At 39.6% G+C, this 22,583-nt stretch overlaps 5 protein-coding genes across 7 annotated transcripts; 4 read left to right on the top strand and 1 right to left on the bottom strand.

The window, feature by feature from the left end:
• The first annotated feature begins 1,229 nt into the window (after positions 1-1,229).
• On the top strand, positions 1,230-4,765 carry LOC111796446. Of its 2 annotated transcripts, XM_023679048.1 has the most exons (11): positions 1,230-1,497; positions 1,566-1,706; positions 1,803-1,849; positions 2,421-2,650; positions 2,761-3,160; positions 3,261-3,314; positions 3,391-3,522; positions 3,599-3,707; positions 3,785-3,826; positions 3,898-3,954; positions 4,029-4,765. In XM_023679048.1, exons 5-11 carry the CDS (start codon positions 2,913-2,915, stop codon positions 4,575-4,577), a joined length of 1,191 nt encoding a protein of 396 aa, XP_023534816.1. In that variant the 5' UTR covers positions 1,230-1,497; positions 1,566-1,706; positions 1,803-1,849; positions 2,421-2,650; positions 2,761-2,912; the 3' UTR covers positions 4,578-4,765. The 2 variants fall into 2 exon arrangements, with proteins under 2 accessions (XP_023534816.1, XP_023534817.1); XM_023679049.1 differs by lacking the exons at positions 1,230-1,497; positions 1,566-1,706; positions 1,803-1,849; positions 2,421-2,650 and having other exon boundaries at positions 2,743-3,160.
• A 674-nt stretch (positions 4,766-5,439) lies between these two features.
• Positions 5,440-8,521, bottom strand: LOC111796444 (low-temperature-induced cysteine proteinase-like). The gene is made up of 5 exons (XM_023679046.1): positions 7,935-8,521; positions 6,778-7,013; positions 6,537-6,677; positions 5,957-6,442; positions 5,440-5,861 (listed from the first exon to the last, which is right to left on the bottom strand). The coding sequence occupies exons 1-5, from the start codon at positions 8,380-8,382 to the stop codon at positions 5,754-5,756; spliced, it is 1,419 nt and encodes a 472-aa protein (XP_023534814.1). The 5' UTR covers positions 8,383-8,521; the 3' UTR covers positions 5,440-5,753.
• Positions 8,522-11,885: 3,364 nt separating this feature from the next.
• LOC111797617 (probable WRKY transcription factor 7) lies at positions 11,886-14,395 on the top strand. Of its 2 annotated transcripts, none has more exons than XM_023680674.1 (3): positions 11,886-13,335; positions 13,445-13,570; positions 13,852-14,395. In XM_023680674.1, exons 1-3 carry the CDS (start codon positions 12,467-12,469, stop codon positions 14,009-14,011), a joined length of 1,155 nt encoding a protein of 384 aa, XP_023536442.1. In that variant the 5' UTR covers positions 11,886-12,466; the 3' UTR covers positions 14,012-14,395. The 2 variants fall into 2 exon arrangements, with proteins under 2 accessions (XP_023536442.1, XP_023536441.1); XM_023680673.1 differs by having other exon boundaries at positions 13,442-13,570.
• A 1,007-nt stretch (positions 14,396-15,402) lies between these two features.
• LOC111796464 (uncharacterized protein At4g06744-like) lies at positions 15,403-17,728 on the top strand. Its single transcript, XM_023679085.1, has one exon. It carries the CDS (start codon positions 16,270-16,272, stop codon positions 17,548-17,550), a length of 1,281 nt encoding a protein of 426 aa, XP_023534853.1. The 5' UTR covers positions 15,403-16,269; the 3' UTR covers positions 17,551-17,728.
• A 489-nt stretch (positions 17,729-18,217) lies between these two features.
• On the top strand, positions 18,218-22,134 carry LOC111797596. Its single transcript, XM_023680650.1, has 2 exons — positions 18,218-18,548; positions 21,486-22,134. Exons 1-2 carry the CDS (start codon positions 18,411-18,413, stop codon positions 21,852-21,854), a joined length of 507 nt encoding a protein of 168 aa, XP_023536418.1. The 5' UTR covers positions 18,218-18,410; the 3' UTR covers positions 21,855-22,134.
• Positions 22,135-22,583: the final 449 nt, after the last annotated feature.

Here is a 22,583-nt window from a genome sequence, read left to right as displayed (position 1 = left end):
CCCCCCCCAAGGAGAAAAATTAATGAGATGGTTGGATTGGATTAGATCTCATAGGTGCAGTAATTCTTGGGTAGAACAAAAGTGTGGTTGTTGTATCAATCTTTTTCGCAGTACAATATCGTTGTGGTTTCTGAAATGGTTGATATATTTTGGGCGCTTTTGTTCCTGGTTTTAATGAAATCATGACTCAGTTTCAAAGGAAGAACCATCTTAATTTAGATTTCAGAGTTCACTTTTGGTCTTTGTGAGGTCTGTTTGTTTGCCAGTTTACTTGTCCGTACATCAAGTAACGCTACAATGTCTATACGACCACTAGCATTTTGTGCCAGCTGCATAGAAGAGTACCATGTGTAATGGAGAAAGTGTCAAGTGAAGACCATACTAGATACCCTTATCATCCCAGGACTGAAGGCTGTTCATAATAGATTGTGATATTTTATTACAAAACAATTCGGGGTTGGGTTTACTTTTGGTCAAAAGGTCCTCTAATTGAGCATCTTTTTAGTTCTTGACTTCAAGCATTCATCTTGCTAGAATCTTTTTTGGTATATCGATGTTCTAACATGAATATAGCAACGAAGAATGTTGAATGGAGTATCAGGCATTGTTCCTTTTTGGGTAGAAATAAAGTGCCTTCGACACAGGTCGAATGGGCATCTATGATTTCTAACTAAATGCCAAGGCCCAATCAATACTACGCTTAGCTGCATATGATTTATGAATCAACTAATTAATTATTTTGTAACGACACAATCGAACTTATTAATTAATTTGACTCCTCTGAGACATTCTTCTTAAAATCATAAATAATACATCAACTGAAAGCCATCGCTTTCAAGTTTTACATCACTCAGTACTCCCATCACATTTAAACTTACCTTTGATTGCCCGCCACTATTTAAAAATGGTGATAAGGAGATCCAAGAATAGTTCATAATTGAAGAACAAGAATAGATAAAACGTAGCGCAGTTCTCAAATATAATCATAAATCTGCAACTCCTGAAAGTTTGATCCGCCATATGAGGTAGTTTGAATAATTTGATTTCCAATCTATTTTCAAAAGTGATTGCTAAGTTGTTATTTGTTAGTTTAAATAAGGTTGCGATTATGTTATTATAGTTATGAGAAGAACTCCCTGTTGTGATTGAGAGATTACTACATTTACATGTCGGATTGGGCCACGTTTCTAGGTGAAAGATGTGATAAAGGGCATTGGAGTTGTCATTTGCGGCTGGGCCTGAGCAACATGCACGGAAGGTGTTTGTTATAATGCCAAATCCAAAGAGGTGGAGAATGGTGGTAGAGGGCCAAGCCACGGGTCTAGATTATTATCATTGGAGAAGTACACACTAAGTTCTATCCCCCTAATTTCTGTAGCTGTCGACGTATATTTAGCTGCTTCAGTAATGGGGGCATCTTCCCAACATTGTGTTTCTTTCGCCAGAACCAGTTGCCCCATCTAATGTCCTATTATCCACGCTTTGAAAGTGATAAAGGTGCAATAAGACATTATCCTTTATTATATAGGGTACTGTTAGCTTGGCATTTATGTGGCTGCTTTCAGGTTCAAAGATTGCAAATGCGATACATCTCAAGGATGCCAATAGAATTGATTGCAGCTCTCCATATTGCGTGGGTGTGGTTGTCTTTGGTCACTCGTAGTGAATGGACAAAAGATATTTTTTTTTCACCTCCCATTTAGCTGGTTCGTGTTCTTTACACTGTTGTAGCATCTTTGAAACGCATTAGATTGAGATTTGTTATATATTAGTACTTTTTACAGCTATCTTCCTTTCTACAGTGCAGGATAGGGTGTCTGCAAATGGGTGGAGGGGACACACTTTGAAGGTGCATGGTGCTCCTTTCCCCTCATAAATTCGTGCTGGACCAGTTTTTTTCTTTCTTTATGTCTTTCTTTGTTGTTTACTGTGCTAGATTTGTAAACTCTCAGCATGCTAAATTGACCGTCTGATAATCAGCTATCACTAACTTTTGAAATTTGAAGACGACATGCATCAGTTTAAACAACACTTAATTGGGCATTTGATTAATTACTTGCTGCCTAATAATTTGGACGGATGCAGTATAATTATTAGTTATAGTTAGGTCCTTTTGTGTTCGATTAGCCTTAAACAAAACACATTTGCTTGAACAATTATCATTTTCTCACTCAACTATTTCTAGACGCAGCCAACTGAGAAAAGAACAATAATTGTTGAAGGGCTAAGGTTGCCGATGGATATATGTTATGCCAGCTAAGTGATGTTGACAAGAGAAGAAGATTTACCTCTCGGAAAGGATCCTTCTATAATAATTTTCTAGCCCCGATTTCATGCTTGCTCCTATGTGATTCCTTCAAGATCTACCGAGTGTTTGTGAAAATTTATCAACTTTTTAAGAACTTAGTTGCTTCTTGCAGAAAATTTAGCCGGTGGGTTTTCAGCAAAGCAATTGATACCATGGATTGCTTCTGTCAAAGTAAAGAAAGCATGAAACTTGAGAGAGTAAGAAGACCAGAGCTATCTTGTGTCTTATATGGTGGGCCGACGTAAGGACGAAGTTTGGTGCAATTTGAATCCAATGGAGCTTTCAAACTTTTGGAGGACCACATCAGCTACAATTGCCAAATTGTTATGTATGCATTTGCAGGTAATGAGTGTTAAATGATTTGTTTTTTGGGAAACAGAACCTTGGATTATATATAGATATATTCCTTAATATTTGCATGTTTGGCTTTCCTGTCCCTTAAATTATATTAGGAAGTTGCACTGGAAAGATCCTTCAACGTTTATTGATGTGCAAATCAAGAGTTGAAATAATATTACTTTTTTGGTGGGGAAATGAGTACCACAGCATAAATATTTTGTATAGCGAGGACTAGGAGGAGGTTGAAGCGTGTTTCCCACACTAAATGCCAGCGAGTAGGTGTAGTAAGTACCATGATTGCTCCTTCCCATTTAATGGTGAAGAGAAAGACCAGTACAGAGCCAATCGGTTTTCTTTCAGTAAAATGGAAAGTGGCCTTCCCATGCTTAACTGTCTGTTGCAACACACTTTAAGGAGTTTATGTTTGTCTTCAGACTCTTGTAGCTCTACCTCTTCTAAGTGGGTTTATGCCATTTTCTGGAGGATCCTCCCTAGAAACTTTCCTCCTCCCAAGTAAGAAAACTAAGAACTCAAACCCCCAAGGAGAAGTGATCGATGGATGAGTTGTATTCTAATTCATCAGATATTTTTCCCATACTTTGTTTTATTGCAGGTGGGAGTTTGGTGGGAGTGCTCTTGATCGCTCTAAAGGAAACAAGAGGAACTGGTATGTATGAACAAAGATGATACTCTTGTTAGAATTGACGACTGCTTAGTGAGTTCATGAGTTGCTTTTCTTTCAGGATTCTTGTTTGGGAAGATGGGTTTTGTGATTTCCATGAATGTGAAAGAGCAGCAGGTGGGTGTCTTACAGGGAGGTTTGGAGTTGATCTCTTCTTCAAAATGTCTCACGAGGTTTACAGTTATGGAGAAGGGTGAGAGAATTCGTACATTCATTTAGATCAACCTGTTGGATAAGTTCATACAGAATCTATATGTCCCTGGCTGCAGATTAGTGGGAAAAGTTGGTGCTGAGAATAATCATAAATGGGTTTTCAGAGATAGCGCAACTGAAAGTGATCCGAACCTCGTCTCCTCATGGAACTCATCCATTGAGCCTGTAAGACAACTTTTTCCTTTTCAGTTCAATTCTGTGCATACCAGCTTTCTTGACGTTTCCACTTTGTTCATGTACAGCAACCTCGAGCCTGGGAATCTCAGTTTAAATCAGGCATTCAGGTTACTATTCTACAAATTTAGCTTGCTATAAAGCAAAACACTTCCAGTTTATCAGATACTTCTTTTTGTAGACAATTGCAGTCATTGCTGTACGAGAAGGCGTAGTTCAGCTGGGCTCTTTTGATAAGGTTTTTGCTTTGTTTTTCCTTCTCTTAGGTAGCTTTTTTCCAAGCTACACTGATTGATGGCTTTTCTTTATCAGGTCCCGGAAGATCTCAATTTAGTCATTAATGTGCAGAGGAAATTCAGCTACCTGCACAGCATGCCAGGTATCTTTGCTGTTCAAAGGCCCTACCTTCCTAGCCAACATCCATACGTTTTAAAACCAGATGTCCAGATGATCGAAAACCAATCTACTGGGTTGAAGAGATTGTTCAGCTCTATGCTTGATGAATCTCCTATCAAATCCATCAACTTAGGCTGGAACACCCCACATCCCTTGGCCTCTGGATCGCCAGTGTGGCCAATCCCACCTCTTCTTCCTTCCACTTCATGCGGTTTTGGAACTTTTAAATCAAAGATTCCTTCTAATGGCACCCCGCCTTGTGAAGTCGATGATCGTCCCGATGCAGTTCAACTAATGTCCATTAACCACCCGAACCTGAATACATTGAAGGCTACCAACTCAGAAGTAAAGATAGAAACCTCCAGCCAGTTAGATGCAGCTCAAGAAACAGAAGAGAAACCAAGTTGCTTAAATCCTAGATTCGGGTTTGGAGAGACAAGCCAGAATGGTCAAAGTCTCAATTAATTAGGAAAAGTACCTTCTCAATGGCATTAATTGTCACAAAAAGGATGAGTTTGGTACTTGCATGGATTTGGATGGTTGATTAGCATGCACCCAAATTGTATAATCACTGTTTTTTGAGTTATCTGTCAATAAAAATATCTAGATACTGAAGTAGTTTTATTATCAAACAAAGATGGCACTATATTTCATCTCTGCCTCTCCAAGTTATTAGTGGAGCATGAGTATAACCGCCTAAGCCTACCGCTAGCAGATATTTCTACTTTGGCTCGTTACGTATCGTCGTCATCCTCAAGATTTTAGAACGTATTTGTTATAGAGAGCTTTCTACACCTTTATAAAAAATGATTTGTTCCCCTCTCCAAGTAAGATCCGAGGTTGATTGAATATATGTGATAGCGATGATAATGGGATCCATCCACTCATTGAGGGAAGAGTGGGGTAACACTTGGATGGTGTATCCCATTCCTTCCTGCAGGCAGTCGTAGTGCACCACAGGCAATGGTCCCCGAAAACAAATTGGAAGCGAGAAACATGACAAGAGAGTGTTAGAATTTGGATCAAGTTGTCTTTGACATATGAATACCATCACCCGACACAATGGATGGTCCCAGCTTTAAGTTTTCTTTCTTCTATTTCTCTTTTTCTTGTTTATGGGGCTATGATATGAATACGAGTTGCTTGTGGGGTTGCTTCTTATTTCATTGAAAGCTGCTGATGAGTCCCATTGTCTTTGCTAAGATCTTTGGAAAATGATTTTCTTTCTCTAAAAATTATTTTGTCTCCTAGATATTTCATTGTTGGAATAATTCTCTTTTTTCAATTCGTCTTTGATTCATGTTTTTGTGAAGGAAAGACTACTGGATTCAATGAAATGATACAGCAGATCATAATTAAGGGACAGCCACAATTGGCCTGAATTCAGGATTTGACACAGAGACAGAGTGCTAATATAACTTGACAGCAATTAGTCTCTGTTCCAAGTGTTCATATACGTCCTATATACAGTCATCGTGTGCTAACTTAAACGACCATTGAGCTAAAAGCTACGACCATTGAGCTAAAAGCTGCGAAGCCAGGAGGCGTACAATATGAGAAATACAGGGCTTGGAGAGTTATTGATTCAACAGTAACAAGCCTGTCTTTCATCCTTAGCCCCCACCAAAGCTGGCAACCTTTTTAAGCACTGCTCTTCCCAACACTCACACCTCCTCCAAGTGCCCACGATGGTTTGGCTACAGCTGCAGTGCGCCTCATCGCCTTCACTCCGAAAACGTCATTCTTGCTCTGCACAACAGAAAATATAAGTTCAGTCTTCATCAGACGTTTACCCCTTGCCTTTTGACAAGATGCATATGAAAATGGAAATTGAAGCCACGTACCTTCAAGCAGGTTCCAGCACCGACGTCACAGACGGGGTAGTCATGGGGGCAGCAGCTGTAAAGGTCATCACAGCAGGTGGCGCTTTCCAGTGGGCAGCATCCCCATACAAAGCATGTGTTTGAAAACTGGAAGAGGCAGCAGCAAGTTTCTGCGGCGGGACAGTCGTAATATTCATCGCATACAGTTGGGGGTTTCACCGGAGTTGGGGGTTCCACCGGAGTTGGGGGTTCCACCGGACTTGGAGGAGTCGGGCCTGGATTAGGTGGGTTTAGTCCGGTTTTAATGGGGTAAGAAGGCTCCATTGCAATCCCACAGAGACCTTTTGGGGAAGCGACGTTACGTTGCATCCTGATGTAGCCACTTTCACCCCAGCTCGCACCCCATGAGTTTCTCACAATCCAGTAATCGACGCCCCCTTCAGACCCATATCCAACCACATTAACACCATGATCCAAATCTGTCCCACATCTTCCAGTGAATATACCCTGTACACATACATATACAACAAATCAGACCCTCTCTCCAAGCGTACAAAAAACAATAATAATAACCAAAACTTCATAGAAATGGATGTTATACCGATCGATATAGCTGGAAACTTCTACCTCCCCCTTCAATGGCAACAGCCACAACCTGTTTAGCAGCTGCTTTTTGCAGTGCTTTTTCATTGTTTACAGGGACGTCTTCATAATCATCGATTGAAACGACCCTAGCATTTTTCTGAAGAAGACAAACACAATAGAAATAATGACCATCAGATATCAAAAATAAGCTTCAGCAACTCAAAAGGGAAAAAGAAAGTTTGAGTAGCAATAGAGACCTTAGATTGGATGCAGGTGCTATCATAGCCTTTATAAGGATAATCTTCTTCAGTATCAATGCCGCCATTGTTGATGATGAACTCGAAGGCATAGTCCATTAGGCCACCATTGCAACCTTCGTTGTAAGAAATGTCACAATCCACCAGCTCCTGTTCTGATAGTGCTACCAAGTCGCCTGTAACAATCTGGTTTATGCCTTCCACGGCAGCTATAGTTGAGAACGCCCAGCAACTCCCTTCATATCAACTTCAACAATTAGCATACTTGAAGCGACCAATGTTCAAATCTCATATAGTTTATTTATGATATACTTCAGAGAGAATAAGTCAAGAAAACGTTTATTCTCTCTACATCTTTTAAGAACTTTACAAAAGGTTTCAACTTTTTATCTCTCAAACATTCTAATTCTATATTTCCTAAAACAATCGATGACAAATTTAATAATTGAAATGAGTGTGGTGTTATCAACAACTGAGATTATTATTATTATTTGATCAAAATCTCAGCTTTCATTGAGATAATATAATTGCCAGTCATAAAAGTTGCACATAAAAATCAAATCATGTGATTATATGATTTAAAATCGAAATATTTTATAAATAATAATTAAGAAAGAATGGCAAGTAAAGAAATAACTTTTGTGAATCCTATACTGTTCATAAATATTTGGAGGAAAAGAAAAACAGCCATTCAAATATATCGTGGTTAAAATTTTTGAGAAGAAATATATATCTCATCATTAAATCTCTATAGAAAGTGCGGGGCCAGTGTGAGTTGAAAGTAAAGGCAGGTCCATTCCACGAGCAACTCATAAAGATTCTGTGCCCTCATGTTCTTTCCTATAATTAGTCAGATGGTTACATATAATTCAAAATTATCAAAACAGATGTTATGATATACTAATGATTAATGAAGGAACAACAATTTTTAGTCATGAAATCTAAATTTAAGAAACAAACAATCAATCCTCCTATAATGATCGATCATCAGTCCATCTTTCAACATAACCATTTGCAATTAATACTAATTACTGAAAAACTAGGTGAATGAGAGCGCTTTTTGTGTATGTTTGTGTGCGCCAAATATGCAAAAGCGAGTAAAAATAGGAAAGCTATAGAAGAAGAAATTGGAAGAAGGCTAGAAAAATGGAACTTACCACAACTTCCTTGGTCTTTAATGGGAGCGACGGCTCCTTTCTCCCTCCAATCGATGGAGTCCGGGACTTCATCCCCAAGGCGAGGCTGATAGCGGCTGCTCGTCTTGTTTCGCCTTGAACCAGCGGCGATTTTAGCTCCCAAGTACTTGGATCGGTACTCCTCGTTCGTCAGATCTGCGAACACGTTCAAACCTAATCGATAGGGCAAATTTTGGGCGTTGATTTCATCGATGTACTTGAGATTGTCCTTGAAGATGTGGAATCGATTCTGGCTTTCCGGTCCCAAGTGGTTGTGCAACTTCCCGTGCTTGGCACGCCACTGATCGTAGAGCGCCATCACTTCATCGTCCGTCCTCTCGGGGATGATCGAAGAGGTCAACGCCGACGGTAAAGTTACGAGGAGGAAGAAGAGGAGAGCCAGAATGGGGGAGGATCGGTATGTTCCCATTTCTGTAGTTCGTGTGTGTTCTTGTTTATGCTTTGATGAAGAAAGTGGATGTTTATATAGACAAATTAGTGTTCATCCACGCATATGAAACATGGAGTAAGAATATCTGACGGGGCCGAATGGGACGAATACAATTGTCTACAGAGCTACGGAAGCTGACCCCGGCCCCTCTCTCTAGATATTTACACCCAACATCTCCTTACTTCTTGGGATCTTGGTTACAAGTTGATTTTCCCTTTTTTAACTCTTATAATCTCGTGTTGGTTGGAGAGGACAACATTTTATAACTGTTCCAAAAGAAAAAGCCTTAAGAAAACAATATCTATTAGTCGGGTGGATTTGGGATTCCACATAGATTATATAGCGGTTTTAAAAAGCTTGAGAGAAGCTCGAAAAGGAAAGCTCGATAGGTTGTGTTATCTACCCTACCTTACTCATTAAGAGAAAAAAGATTGATGGGCAAAAGGGGAGTCGATGGATGACATTTTTAATAAAGCTATATGGGTCATTGGGTCATTGTTGAAGACTTTTCAAATTTTTAAATCTATAGTGAAATTAAAATATATAATTAAATATTTAATATTAGGATTCTTAAAAAATAAATAAATAAAATAATAAAATAATTTTGAATAGAAGCTTCAATAAAGTATACATAATTTCGAAAGGAATTAAAATAAAGTATAAAGTAAATAATAGAAGCGGATAAATTGGATTCGAGCGATTCAGGATTGGCCACGTGATGATGAGATCGAATGGTTTACGTTGAGACGGAAAGCTAGTGGGCCCCACTTGCTGCATTACTATTGGTAGATGGAAAAATATTATTACTGCTCTTGCCCCTGCCTGTTGACAATTCCCATCTTCCTCTTTACCCCATTTCTGTAATTTACTCCCTCACTTAATTGTATTTAATTAATAATCAAATTATTGTGCTTTTCCATATGGTCGTCGAGATTCCACTCAGGATTAATATATCTTTTTAATTAATTTCACAAACCTTCTTTTCTCGTATTGAAATTGTTTTATTTTATATTTTCCAAACAGAAACTGTAATTTTAATTCATTTAATAATTTCCAATATACCCAAAATGTCCTTATCAGATTATTATTATTATTTCATTATTGATATTTGGTTGGGACAAACCTGTCTTCTTCCCAAATGTTGATATTTAGTTTTCTTTTTTGTTTTGCCCAAAAGTGGATGGTGCAAAATTTCATTTCGATTGCATCATCGTGTTCTTTCTTAGTTAATCTATCGATTGCATATGACACAACGAAGAGTGGAGGAAGTTTGCACGCAACTAATCTCTCTCGAACGTTTTTTTGTTTTTTTGGATAGTTGGTTGATGTATGGCTGATGGGTATTTTTTATAATTTAGAAAAAAGGCAAATATTTGGGTGATTAAAATAACAGAGTGGATAAGCTAAGAATGAGGAGGATGAGGAAGAAGAAGAAGACACAGAAGCATGGGCTTGCGGCCCATACGTTACTAACAATAATAATATCCAGTGATCGGCCAAGTTGGGGTGGGTGAGCTGAGAGGCCACAAACACGCAATCTCTTTATCTACAAAACAGGCGTTTTGATTTGGGCTTTCTCTGGTTCTTATGCCCACTTGACGCATCACATGCACCGCCACTTGCCTTGCCCTTAACTTTCCGGCCTCCTTTTCAACCATTTCCTATCTCTAACTTCAACCCCCCAATTCCCAATCCCTCGCTTTCACGGGTGATCTCACGTTGGTTCGAGAAGAGAACGAAACATTTCTTATAAGGTGTGGAAACCTCTTTCTAGTAGACGAGTTTTGAAACCTTGAGGAAAACTAGAGAGGAAAGGAGCAACAATGAGTTTAAGTTGTTACACTTAGATATAGACTTAAGAGGAAAAAATGATATTGATGATAAGAATAAGGTAGAATGGGTCTGATATCAATCGAACTCGAGGGGAATAGAAGGATGGACCCTAAAATTCAACGCAAGACCGAACTAGCCTTAGGGAAGGAGGCATTTTTTTCTCCTCATAGGGCTTGCCTTTTGTAGTCCCCTACTCATGTCTGGTTCGTTAGACCAACTTTATTTATTTGAACCTAATTCAAAAGGAGAATGGAAAACTCTCGTCAACTCTCTTATATATTATATCATCATAACTCTTTCTTTCTCTTTTGTAGGTTACTTCATCATGGGTCATCTCATTTGGTCACCTCTGGTTCATCACCTAATTTCACGTCACCTCTTATCGATCACTTTTTCAATTCTCTAAAAATTATTAATGATTAATGTTTGATTCTTAACGTGTATGTACTAGAAAATTGACATACCTGGGCAAAACATTGACTAATTAATATTTGCAAACTAAAATAGTAATTGAAGAGTTATTTCTAATCGTAATTATTGTATCTCCAAAAAAATTTGTCATATCGAAGATTAATGAATTTGAATTAATTTGATAAGAAAGGTAGCAAGAACACGACATTTATCCTAGGAAACGAAGTTGAATTATAGAGGTAATATGAATTATGGAAATGTGGAAGTTCAAATGTTGAACCTTATCTTGCCGTCTTGCATTCCAACTATGAAAAGAAGAAGTAGCACTACTTCATTTGTCGCTAAATGCCTAATTTCCCATGTCTGCGCCTAATTTAGTCGTCATAAAGTAATGAAAAAAGAAAATAAATGGTGTATATTTTATTACCCTATACCCTATTAAAGGACCTAGGATTTGAATAAAATATATTGGTTACTTTATTTATACCTATATTTGGCGTTACATTTGGGTGTACAGTAAATGGTCATATATGTGAATGGACCACCAAATTGGGTGATTGGTCCCAAAGCTTTTCCAGAACTCAAATTTAAATGGATGTTTGAATCTTTCCCCTTTTACAACCAAATTAATTCGATTTCAAATATTTTCAAACCATCTGTCCCTCGTCTTTTGGAAACGTCAATTACGATTTTGTGACTTTTGTTTCTCTATGTCAATGTATTGTCTTGTACATACACATGAAAGAAATAAAATGGAATTAATTTGTTTATGAAAAAAGGGGAAGAAAGAATGAAGGCATGGAGTAGTATATTAAAATTTAAAGAGTTCCTCGATTCAAGGGATTTGAACGCCAAAAGAAAGTCAACAATTTAGTCGCAAATTGGCCTCGATTTTGGTATTGCAAATGGAATTTGAAAACTTGGTTAATAAGTACTCGAACCCACAACATATGGAAAAAATGTACAATAAAATATATTTGGTTCCTTTTCTCCTTCTTGAAGGAAATGAAATCTTTTAGGGAAAAAAAGAAAAAGAAAAAGAAAAAGAAAAAGAAAAAGAAAAAGAAAAAGGCTTTGAACGTTGGTCTCCTCTCCTGGGGAGAAGACCTTGCGGGTTGGGCCCGGAAAAGCGAAAAAGCCCAATGAGATTCAAAATTGAATTAGTTTGAAGAAAGAAAGGAATCCAAGGTGACTTGTGGGTGGAAACTACTTCCGGTATCCGGTAAAAAAGATTGGAAAACCGTCTGGGACCCACTAGCCCCACCTCCTCATTCAATGACTTTTGCATTAAAAGCTATTAAAGGTCAACTCTATCCCACTGTCTCCAACTAATGATATCTTGTCCTTTTCTCCTCTCTCTCTCTCTCTCTCTCTCTCTCTCTCTCTCTCTCTTCCTGATTTTACCCGCTCCTTAATCCAACGGCTATTCTCACCCTTTTGACCTTTCTTTCTCTCCCTCCCTCTCTCTCTCTCTCACTCAAATTTGAAACCCACCCTGTAAATGGGCCTTTCCTAAACAGAAGAGTCAAATGTACTGACAATTTCTCTTACGTGGAGCCTTCTAATTGGTTGGAGTGTTTGACGGCAGACCGACCAGAATCAAACCGGTCAGTTGCCCGATGCCTTGCATAGTGAGGGCATCAGTTTGACTCCAATCCTTTCCTTCCCCCAATTCTTTTATCATCTTTTTCCTCTTCTCTTTCACCACTTTCTTCTTCCCAATCCCCTCCCTCTCCTTCTCTCTTTTCTAACAATTTCACGTTTTTTTTTCTTTCTCAGTATAAATACTCTTCTCCTTCCTCCTCTGCTTTCATTTCATATGCTCCTTCTCAACAATAACATGGCCGTGGAGCTCATGGTGGGGTTTGGGGATGCTACCACCGCTACTAATTTCACGCCCAAGTTGGAAGAAAATGCCGCTGTTTCTGCTGTTCAAGAAGCCGCTTCTGCTGGGATTCAGAGCGTCCAGAATTTCCTCCGATTGATGTCCCATACCCCTAATCAACACCACTCCCAACACGATTCTTCCACCTCCACTACTCCCAATGCTATCGCTCCATACGATGCCGTAGCCGATTCCGTCGTCAGCAATTTCAAGAAGGTCATTTCTTTGCTCGATCGGAATAGAACCGGTCATGCCCGCTTCAGAAGGGCGCCGGTTCTTCATACTCCCCCGCCGCCTCCTCCACCGAAGGTCAAGCCGTTGCAGCACCAAGATCCGAGTTCGTCATCAGCCCCTCAGGTTCAAGTAAAGAAACAGGAATCAGTCTCTGCTTTTAAGGTTTATTGCCCCACGCCCTCCTCTGTTGTGCGTTTGCCTCCTCTGCCTCACAACAACCCCCATCAGCCTTCTCATCCACCGAATACTTTCCAAGCACAGCAAAATACTTCGTCGGTGGTACTAAAAAATGGGTCTGTAGATAGAAAAGATCCGACTACCACCATCAACTTCGTAGCCTCGCCCCCGATTTCCGCTGCAAATTCCTATATTTCATCGCTAACCGGAGACACCGAAAGCTTACAGCCATCTATGTCATCTGGGTTCCAGTTCACCCACATGTCCCAGGTCTCTTCCGCCGGAAAGCCCCCACTTTCAACCTCCTCGCTAAAGAGAAAATGCAATTCTATGGACGATTCCGCCATGAAGTGTGCCTCATCCTCCGGTCGGTGTCACTGTTCTAAGAAGAGGTTGGTCATTGCAACAGATAGTAGAAAAAATCCATACAAAATTCTCTGAATTGGGTTTTAGACTATATTCGATTAGTCATTGAATTGTGAAACTTGTTTGGTTTAGCAGGAAAAACAGGATAAAAAGAGTCATCAGAGTTCCCGCGGTGAGCTCGAAACTTGCGGATATCCCACCGGACGATTACTCCTGGAGAAAGTACGGCCAAAAACCCATTAAAGGCTCTCCCCATCCAAGGTGTGTAACTTTTACTTCGGATCCTCCTTCGTTTGTTGAGTGTGTGGTGAAAGTTAACTCGTTCTAAGAACTCGGTCATTTAATGGGGCAGAACATAACAACTCGTTGACCTTTGTAGTCCGTTGTTTCCCAAGCATAATAATATATTCGGGAAAAGAGTGTAGTGTATGATTTGTTTTCCTTTTTTATAATGTCAAAAAGCAAATAAATTAAAAGTGGGGGAATGGGTTTGGGTGGAGTAGAAGGGAGGACTGACGAAGGTTATTTTGGTAAATGAACAGGGGATATTACAAATGTAGCAGTCTGAGAGGCTGTCCAGCACGGAAACACGTAGAACGTGCCTTAGACGATCCAACAATGCTGATTGTAACTTACGAAAACGATCACAATCACGCCCACTCCACCGAAACACCTGCAACGCTTGTTCTGGAATCGTCATAATAGTCAACTCATCCAACGCCCACAGATCTCCATCAATATTATATAAATAAAATTATAGGGAACCAATGGTCAACGCTGGGGCTTGAGCACCGTCTCCAAGAAGATTAGTAGTAGGTGCGCTGCGCTGCGCGGCGCTGTGCTGTGCTGTGCTGTCTATAGAAAATTAGGAACGCCCCCTTTGGTGTTTTCCTCTTCTCTGTGTGTCCCCTCTCGTATGAAGGTTTTTGTTTTCTTGGGATTTGGAAATTTGAAGGGTGTGGGATTGGGAGAGAGGAAAAGCATGGGACGGTGGGATTTGGTGGGTGTTGAGTCACGCTACTAGTGGGCCTTTTGTTCTCTTTTATAAACTTTCTTATGCTCTCCAATATTATTATTCCTTCACCATTTTTTTCTTTTTTTTTTTTTCTATCATATTGGATTGCATGGTGGATTTATTTTATTATATGTATAAACAACAGACAAAAATCCCACCTTTATTCCTTCCCAATTCCCATTTCCACCCAATTTTTATTCTTCTTCCTAAATTTCCCGTTTCAATCCAATGGGGTTTTTGGATTGTCGTTTGCAGAAAAGTTCGGTGGTCAGATCTGAATACAGAAAGGCAGAGATTCTGTGTCCGCCCTCTGCACTGCCGACGTGTGGTTTGAGTTATTCACATCCCCGAGGTTCACTTTCCTTGGGGGCTCATTAGCGTTGGCCCAAACCCCATATGGGGCGAGAGAATTATCCATGATCCTTTTAATTCTCTGTGGCCTTATCTGCCCATCAATCATGTATCATTGTCGACATTACACGGTTGTAAATGAGAATGAAGTATTACTTATAAGGGTGTAGAAACTTCACCTTAGCGAATGAGTTTTAAAACTTTGAGGGGAAGTCTTGAAAGAAAATTCAAAGAGGACAATAGTATTACTTATAAGGGTGTGGATACCTCTTTCCAGTGAATGCATTTTAAAACCTCTTCCCAGTGAATGCATTTTAAAACCTCGAGGGAAAGCTGAGGAGGAAAAGTCGAAAATGACAATATATGCTAGCGGTGAGCTTAGGCTATTACAAATAGTATTAGAGTTAGACATTGGGCAGTGTGCCAGCGAGAACGTTAGGCCTCCAAAGAGAGTAGATTTTGAGATCCCACATTAGATAGAACGGGGAAGACTGGAAGGACACGAAGCCTCCAAAGGTGGGTGGATTATGAGATTCCACATCCATTAAAGAGAACAAAACATTTCTTATAAGAATGTAGACTCCCTTAAGAGAAAGTTAGGAAGAAAAAGTTCAAAGAAGAGAATATCTATTAGCCGTGGCTTCACTTGAAACCACTTGAACGGTATAATCCATATCATCTTCCTTATTGATTATGGGAAGCCCAAGTTTTGCATAGACCTTTAATGGCTATGATTGGTTCATCAATCACATTGCAATTGACAAAATTCAGTCTTCATTATGGATGTTATTAAATCGTCACTCATGTCTATGCCTTTTCAAAAAGAATACAATAAAGGAGCTGATTTTTAATGTGTATCAAGACAATGAGTTCTTGTTCCACTAAGTCGGATGCCCAGCTGTATCCAAATATCGCAATCATATTTATCATCTTAAGATAATGGAATCCAATGGGCAGAAAAGTGACTTCAAAATAAAGAAAAATAGTTGACTTCCGTAGCACCTATCCCGATCCTTCAATACAAGACTGCTGTTCTTTACAACTCAGAGGATAATGTATGATCTTATAAATATAATGATTTAACAAATCATGGTCCGAATGCCAAATTAAATACTATAATTTAATCAGACCCGTACGAGTTCACTTTATAGAACTAAAGAGGCAGATCAATATGTAAGAAGGCAGATTAGAAGATGAAGTTGTCATGTCATATCTTCAATCTGATGAGCGTCTATTGGGATGGTGGTCTTTGTGCATTCCCACGCTTCATTATAGTTTTTTATATCATTACCATTTGGCTTCTGTTTTCAGTGTTGGTTGGGACTTCAAGTATTGGACCTATTTGTTGTAAAGTTGGGATCTTTCGTTTGTACTGTAACTTATCTTTTTTTCAGCTTTTGGTTTTGTGCCTATTTGCAGACCCATACCTGCTCTGCTTGAACCTAACGAGGTTTACAGCATTCCCTCTTCTTTTGGCCAACTTTTAGTTTCTTATATAAACAGGCTGTGTTTATGAAACTTGGTCTAATTTTTACTTCTATGCTTATAGAGTTCTGAATAACTACAGAGCAAACAATTTGTTGGGTTGATAAGAATGAGTAAAATACCTGGCAGAGTTTTGCTGTTTCTGTTCTTCAACCTGCTTTCTTCTTTGGTTGTCCACGCCATAGCCAACAGTAGCGACAGCAAAACGCAAGATTTCAAAGTAGAAGGCTGTGATCACGGCTGGTCTCACTGTAAGCAAGCGATAACTCCTCAGCCATCATCTCTTTTGCCTGTTGAAGCAGAGGTTTTGATATTTGAAGACCTGAGGCTTTCAGTGGTGTACCCTGTGATTCAAAAGTTCAAGTCAGTTATCACCTCGGACCCTCTAGGAATCACTAAAACATGGGTTGGATCGGATATATGCAAATACAAAGGCTTTTACTGTGACAACCCACCGGACAACAAATCTGCCACGGCGGTCGCATCTATTGACTTCAATGGTTTCCAACTCAGTGCACCATCCCTCGATGGCTTCCTCGATCAGCTCCCTGACATTGCTGTTTTTCATGCCAATTCCAACAATTTTGCAGGCACCATCTCCACAAACATTACCAGGCTCCCTTACCTATACGAGCTTGATGTGAGCAACAACCGATTGTCTGGTCCTTTTCCCGCTGCTGTTGTTGGTCTAAACAGCCTCACCTTCTTAGACCTTCGGTTCAATTTCTTTACTGGGTCAGTCCCACCTCAAGTCTTCGTCCAGGACCTTGATTTTCTCCTCATCAACAACAACAATTTCATGCAGAGTCTCCCAGACAGTCTTTCCAGCACCCATATTCTCTACCTCACATTAGCCAACAATAAATTCAGTGGTCCAATTCCCGGTGGCATAGTAAAAGCTTTGTCATCTCTGACTGAGGTTCTTCTCTTAAACAACTCACTATCAGGGTGTCTGCCTTATGAGTTAGGATCACTTGACGAAGCAATCGTGTTTGATGCCGGCAGCAATCGACTAACAGGACCATTGCCCTTTTCCCTGGGTTGCCTAAAGAACGTGGAGCAGTTGAATTTCGCAGGAAATCTACTGTATGGTATGGTGCCGGAAGTCATTTGTGCGCTTGGAAATCTGGTAAATCTATCTTTGTCGGACAATTATTTCACAGTTGTTGGGCCTCTTTGTCGGATGTTGATAGGAAGAGGTATATTAAATATTAGGAACAATTGCATTCCAGATCTGCCTTTCCAGAGACCAATTGTTGAATGTGCAAAATCCCTAGCATTTCCGAGAATCTGCCCTCGCATGTGGTCTTACACTTTCATGCCCTGCATGCTTCCCCCTTTTAATCCCCCAATTTCTTTCATTCCCAAATACTGGCCACATTTGCCCTAGTTTTATACATTCCGAGCCTCATCTCGGAAGCGCATTGTCTGTGTTTTTCAATTGTAATTCCAAGAACATTCTCAGTTACATCTTCCATCAACCCCACAGCAAGGGGAAACGGATTTATACACTACAATTCATTATCGTTCCCTAATTCAGAACATTTCCCGTCGGGACTATGGCATTAGTATTGTGGTTTAACGCTAATCAAGCAGATGTGTAGAGATACCTGTCACGAAAATAAACATCCCCGGAGCGCAAAGAGGCGGATCCACCATGGAAAATGCTGTGGAAGCTTTGCGGGTCTCTAACCTTCCGAAGAGCAGCGCATAGGGGCAGAAGATAAGAAATTTGTGCATGGGCGGTGGGGTGTGCGCCTGCGCGCGCCCAACTTCTGTTGTTTCCCACTATGTTGGCATTGGTGCTTCGGGTTAGGTATCGATTATTATAAATCATTGTTTTCGAATACTAATTACAGTATTTAATTTATCAAACACATGATATAAATGTTTAATTCAATAAATAAATACTTGAAATATTAATTAATTATATTACATGAGCTCATATTTAATTTCTGCTCAATTTATTTTCTATTTTAATTACAAAAAGAGTAAATAAAAAACAGTGCTTTCCCAATTGTTAGAAATAATTTTGCGAATTATGATATAAATAAAATCCCAAATTCCGTTGCGCCACGACATATCGAGTACGCGCGCGAGAGAGCGAGAGAGCCCTGGGGGTGCTTATAGAATCTGCTAGAACCGTCTAGCGATGGTGTGATTTGGAAGCATATTTCCATTACAAAACCGATAATCAATCAAAAAGGAACTGTGCCCTGGATTTCTCAAGGTAAATTTGCCGATGATACTATGGATTGTTCGAAGTCGGACATGATGGAGACTGAATTTGCGTCAAATAGAGCCGGCGAAGGCGATTCTGTTCGCGACTTGCTCACATTGGCTCGGCAATTCATCGATCAACGAAACCCTACCCAAGCCCTCCAAGCGGTATGTTTACAGAAAAAATAAAAAAAAACTTGCCTCACTTGGAATTCATGGTCTGTTTTCTTCTTTCGAAACTTTTCTGCGATGGCTTATTTATATTTAGCTTCTGGGTTTTCTTTGATTCTGTAAATTAAATCACGTCAGTTGAGTTCCGGTTGCCAAAGGGGATTGAAAATTCGCCAATAGGGCTTTCCTCCTCGCTTGAACCATTGGTAAAAGACTTCACCTTCCTGTCAAGCCGAATTTTCAGAAGATAATGGTCATCTGTACATTTCTAGTAGTTGGGTTTCGCTGTTATTTTTTCATAAAATTATTAAAACACCTGCTAAAGGCTCCAATTTTCTTCGAAGCTAGACTAGAAAATGGCATCACATCCTGGAGCTTTCTTATTCTCAGTCTTAAGGATAGCTTGCTTGATTTCCATCTCTGGAAATACAATCCTGAAGTTAGAGTGGCACATCTTTCATAGTAATAATAACTCACAGGAAGGTCTGAAGCTCAAGAAGGAAGGCAATTTGCAAAATCCCCACCCCCACCCACCCACACACATACAAAAGGGAAAGGAAAAAAGGGTGAGGAATGAGAACGCAGAACGCAAGTGCCTGAAAGAAGAGGAATCTCATTCAATTCAAATGCTTCATTTAGTGGTTGTACTTGAAATAAATAAATTGAAAAAAATATCCCAATTATGATAAATGTAACGGCCAATAACTTCGTCGTACAGCACTGACAAAAATAAAAGCGGCACGCACCCCAGTTATGGTAGAGTAGGTTTTTTGTGGATCATAGTAGTATTTACCTCTGTAGGAATTAGTTTATGATGTTATTCTTATAGAATTCTTAGGATACCTCCCAAAGAGTAACCTTTCTTACGTCCCTATTTTCTTTCAAGCAAGTCTCTAACAAGTAAGAAGTATGAAGCCATCACCTTCCTTTGCCTTTTCATGCTCGATGTTAAAGATAGCTTGCTTGGTTTCCATCACTGAATATGACCTTCCTGAGTCCCCGACTACCCTGACTGCTCAAAGTACCAGGCAACCAACCAACTATTGACCTGAAATCTCTGTCATTGACCTTCAAGTGGTGAAAGTCCATTTATTTCTAATATTTACAGAATCCGCTTTCATATATATATACAGAAACGGCTGGTCTAACTTTATCTGTTTCCATTTTACATACAGCTCCCAAGTCTTGCCGATCTTAAGAGAATCTGAAATGCTGCCACTTCTCTCTCTTAGATGTTTTTGTCATTGATATTTTGGTGTGTTGGAATGATTGTATTAAGCAAGCTGTAGTCAAATTCCCTTCTGCAAAAAGGGAAGTTTTTTTGTGGCAAGCTAGTGTATGTGCTATTATGTGGAGACTTTTGGGCTGAAAGGAATAATAGAATTTTTTTCGAGAGCTTGAGAGACCTCCAAGTGAGGTCTGGTTCTTTGTTATATTCGATATTTGAGATCCCACATCGGTTGGAGAGGGGAATGAAGCATTCCTTATAAGGGTGTGGAAACCTCTCCCTAGCAAACGCGTTGTAAAACCTTGAGAGAAAGCTCGAAAGGGAAAGCCCCAAAAGGACATATCTACGAGCGGTGGGCTATCATAGTCAAACACTGAGTGGTGTGCCATCAAGGGGGTTGGATTGTGAGATCTCACATCGGTTGGAGAGGGAAACCAAACAATCCTATAAGGGTGTGGAAACCTTTCCTCCTAGTGGACGCGTTTTAAAACCTTGAGGGGAAGCTTGGAAGGGAAAGCCCAAAGAGGACAATATCTACTAACGGTGGTCTTGAGTTGTTATAAATGGCATTAGAGCCAAACACTGAGCAGTATGCTAACGAGGACACTGGGCCCTCAAGGGGGGTGGATTGTGAGATCCCACATCAGTTGGAGAGGGAAACAAAACATTCCTTGTAAGGGTGTGAAAACCTCTCCCTAGTGGACACGTTCTAAAACCTTGAGGAGAATCCCAGAAGGGAATGTCCAAAGAGAACAATATCTGCTAGTGGTTCCGCTGTTACAAATGGTATCAAAGTCAGACACCGAGCGGTGTGCTACTAGGACGTTGGGCCCCCAAGGGGGTTAGATTTATGAGATCTCACATCGGTGGAGAGGAAAACGAAGCATTCTTTATAAGAGTGTAGAAACCTCTCCCCTAGTGGATGCGTTTTAAAACTTTGAGGTTGAGGACCATATCCACGAGAGGTGGGTTTGGGCTGTTAGACTATATGCCATGTGAGCTTCAAGCTTCAGTAACAAAATCCTTTTGTAATTGTTAGTTAGGGTTTATTTCTCTAGATTGGTGGCCCTTTTTGTAGTTTGCCTTCCTTTTTGTAGGCTCTCTTTTTGTATGCCCTTGTAATAGTTATTCTCTTCTCCATGAAAGTTTAAATATTCATAAAAAAAAATCAAGTTGTAAATTAAATTCCAATCGGCATTCTCATAAATCTGTTGTCAAGAGGCAGTGGTCTATTTCTCCGAACTAAAAACCTACAGTAGAGTGTCTCTTTTTCAAAAAGAATTAAAAAAACTACACTTGGGTTTTATTTGCCAACGTTGTTTTAAAACCAACAAAAAATTGGAATGTGTTAGAACTTTCTGTTCATTGATCTAAACGNTTTTTTTTTTTTTTTTTTTTTTTTTTTTTTTTTTTTTTTTTTGCTTCTTTGAATACCAATTGTATTGTATATTACTTATTATAACCATGAGCTTTCTACCCCATGCCGATTGAGACAGACGTTGGTAAACTTATATTGTTTCGTAGCTTTTAGAACCTAGAGGAAAGGATAATACACATTTATGTAGTTGTAGTAGTCAGCTCAGATGCCTCAATCAACATGGTTAAATCATGGGTGGGGGGCATATGAGATAATCTGTTAGAGGAAAGATTAAGCACTACAATTTTTGTTGGTAGCTTTCAGCACCTTGTTTTTCATGTTTGAACAGGTTGTAATGGCAATGAGAACCCAAGGTGGGGATGCGGCAGTCATTCAATCCTTGCACCGTGCCCGTGAGCTGTACAGAACCCGATTTCAGGAGACTGCTGATGTTGATCAACTAGCTTCTTTATTTGCAGAGTGTGCCATAGCTGAAGCCCAACCTCTGAACCCTGAACCTACAGATAGTAACAATGACATATCTGGCTCTTTGGTTGTGGATGCTCACGGTAATTCTATTCTGGCAGAAACTGGTAGGATGCAAATTGTTATGGATGCATTCTCAGACGGGAGCAGTTTTATTTGTTTGCAATGTGGGGGTCTTGTTAGTAACCATCGCAAAGATGAGCATTATGCATATTGGTGTGCCCGGATCTAACTTGTATTCGGGAACCAATCTTCATTCTTGTCTTACCTGGCGAAAAAGAATCCTCCAAAACTTGTATTTGTGTCTTTTGATTTGTACATGGCGCAGCTGCTTTTATGTTGGTACGCCCCTAGTTGTTGTTAATGCTAGTCAAGCTAAGGTTTTAAACGATGTAGCCGATTGTTGTAAGTGGGTTCTCCCTTGAGTAGCTTTCAACATCTTCCTCCGTACAAGTGAGAAGAAAAGTATAAACATGATCAATATGATTTGCAAAGATCATTTGGATTCAAAAGTTTTCATTTTGGAAGGGGCAACGTCCACCCTCATAACTCCCTTTTGTTCCCTTTCAAATCGTGTTTTAACATCTGTTCTCTCAGATTGTGTTTATATTCAATATTACTACTAGCAACTCGGAGTCAGTGTATTTGGTGATCGGTTGACTGTTTTAGAGAAGATCTGTTAGAGGGATGCAACGCCCAAAATCTCTCTCTCTTCGAATGGACTCTATTCACTAGGTTTCACTCATATCAGTCTCCTATTCATCTGAAAGAACAGGGGACAGATTCAAGCAGACTTCAGTAGACCTTATAAAGTTTTTGATTCAAAGATACTTCTTTTGCTTCAATCCAAATACATTTACAAAGCTTCAGTCATATCAAGTAATAAGATTAGTGTCACACAAGAAAGTCGAAACATATTAGAAAAGAATTCTGTTTTTTTTTTTTTTTTTTTTTTTTTTTT

Source organism: Cucurbita pepo, chromosome LG06 (assembly GCF_002806865.2).
Source record: "Cucurbita pepo subsp. pepo cultivar mu-cu-16 chromosome LG06, ASM280686v2, whole genome shotgun sequence".
NCBI lineage: Eukaryota > Viridiplantae > Streptophyta > Magnoliopsida > Cucurbitales > Cucurbitaceae > Cucurbita > Cucurbita pepo.
The sequence above is the reverse complement of the archived record's forward strand: the minus strand, read 5'-3'. Positions and strand labels throughout refer to the sequence as shown.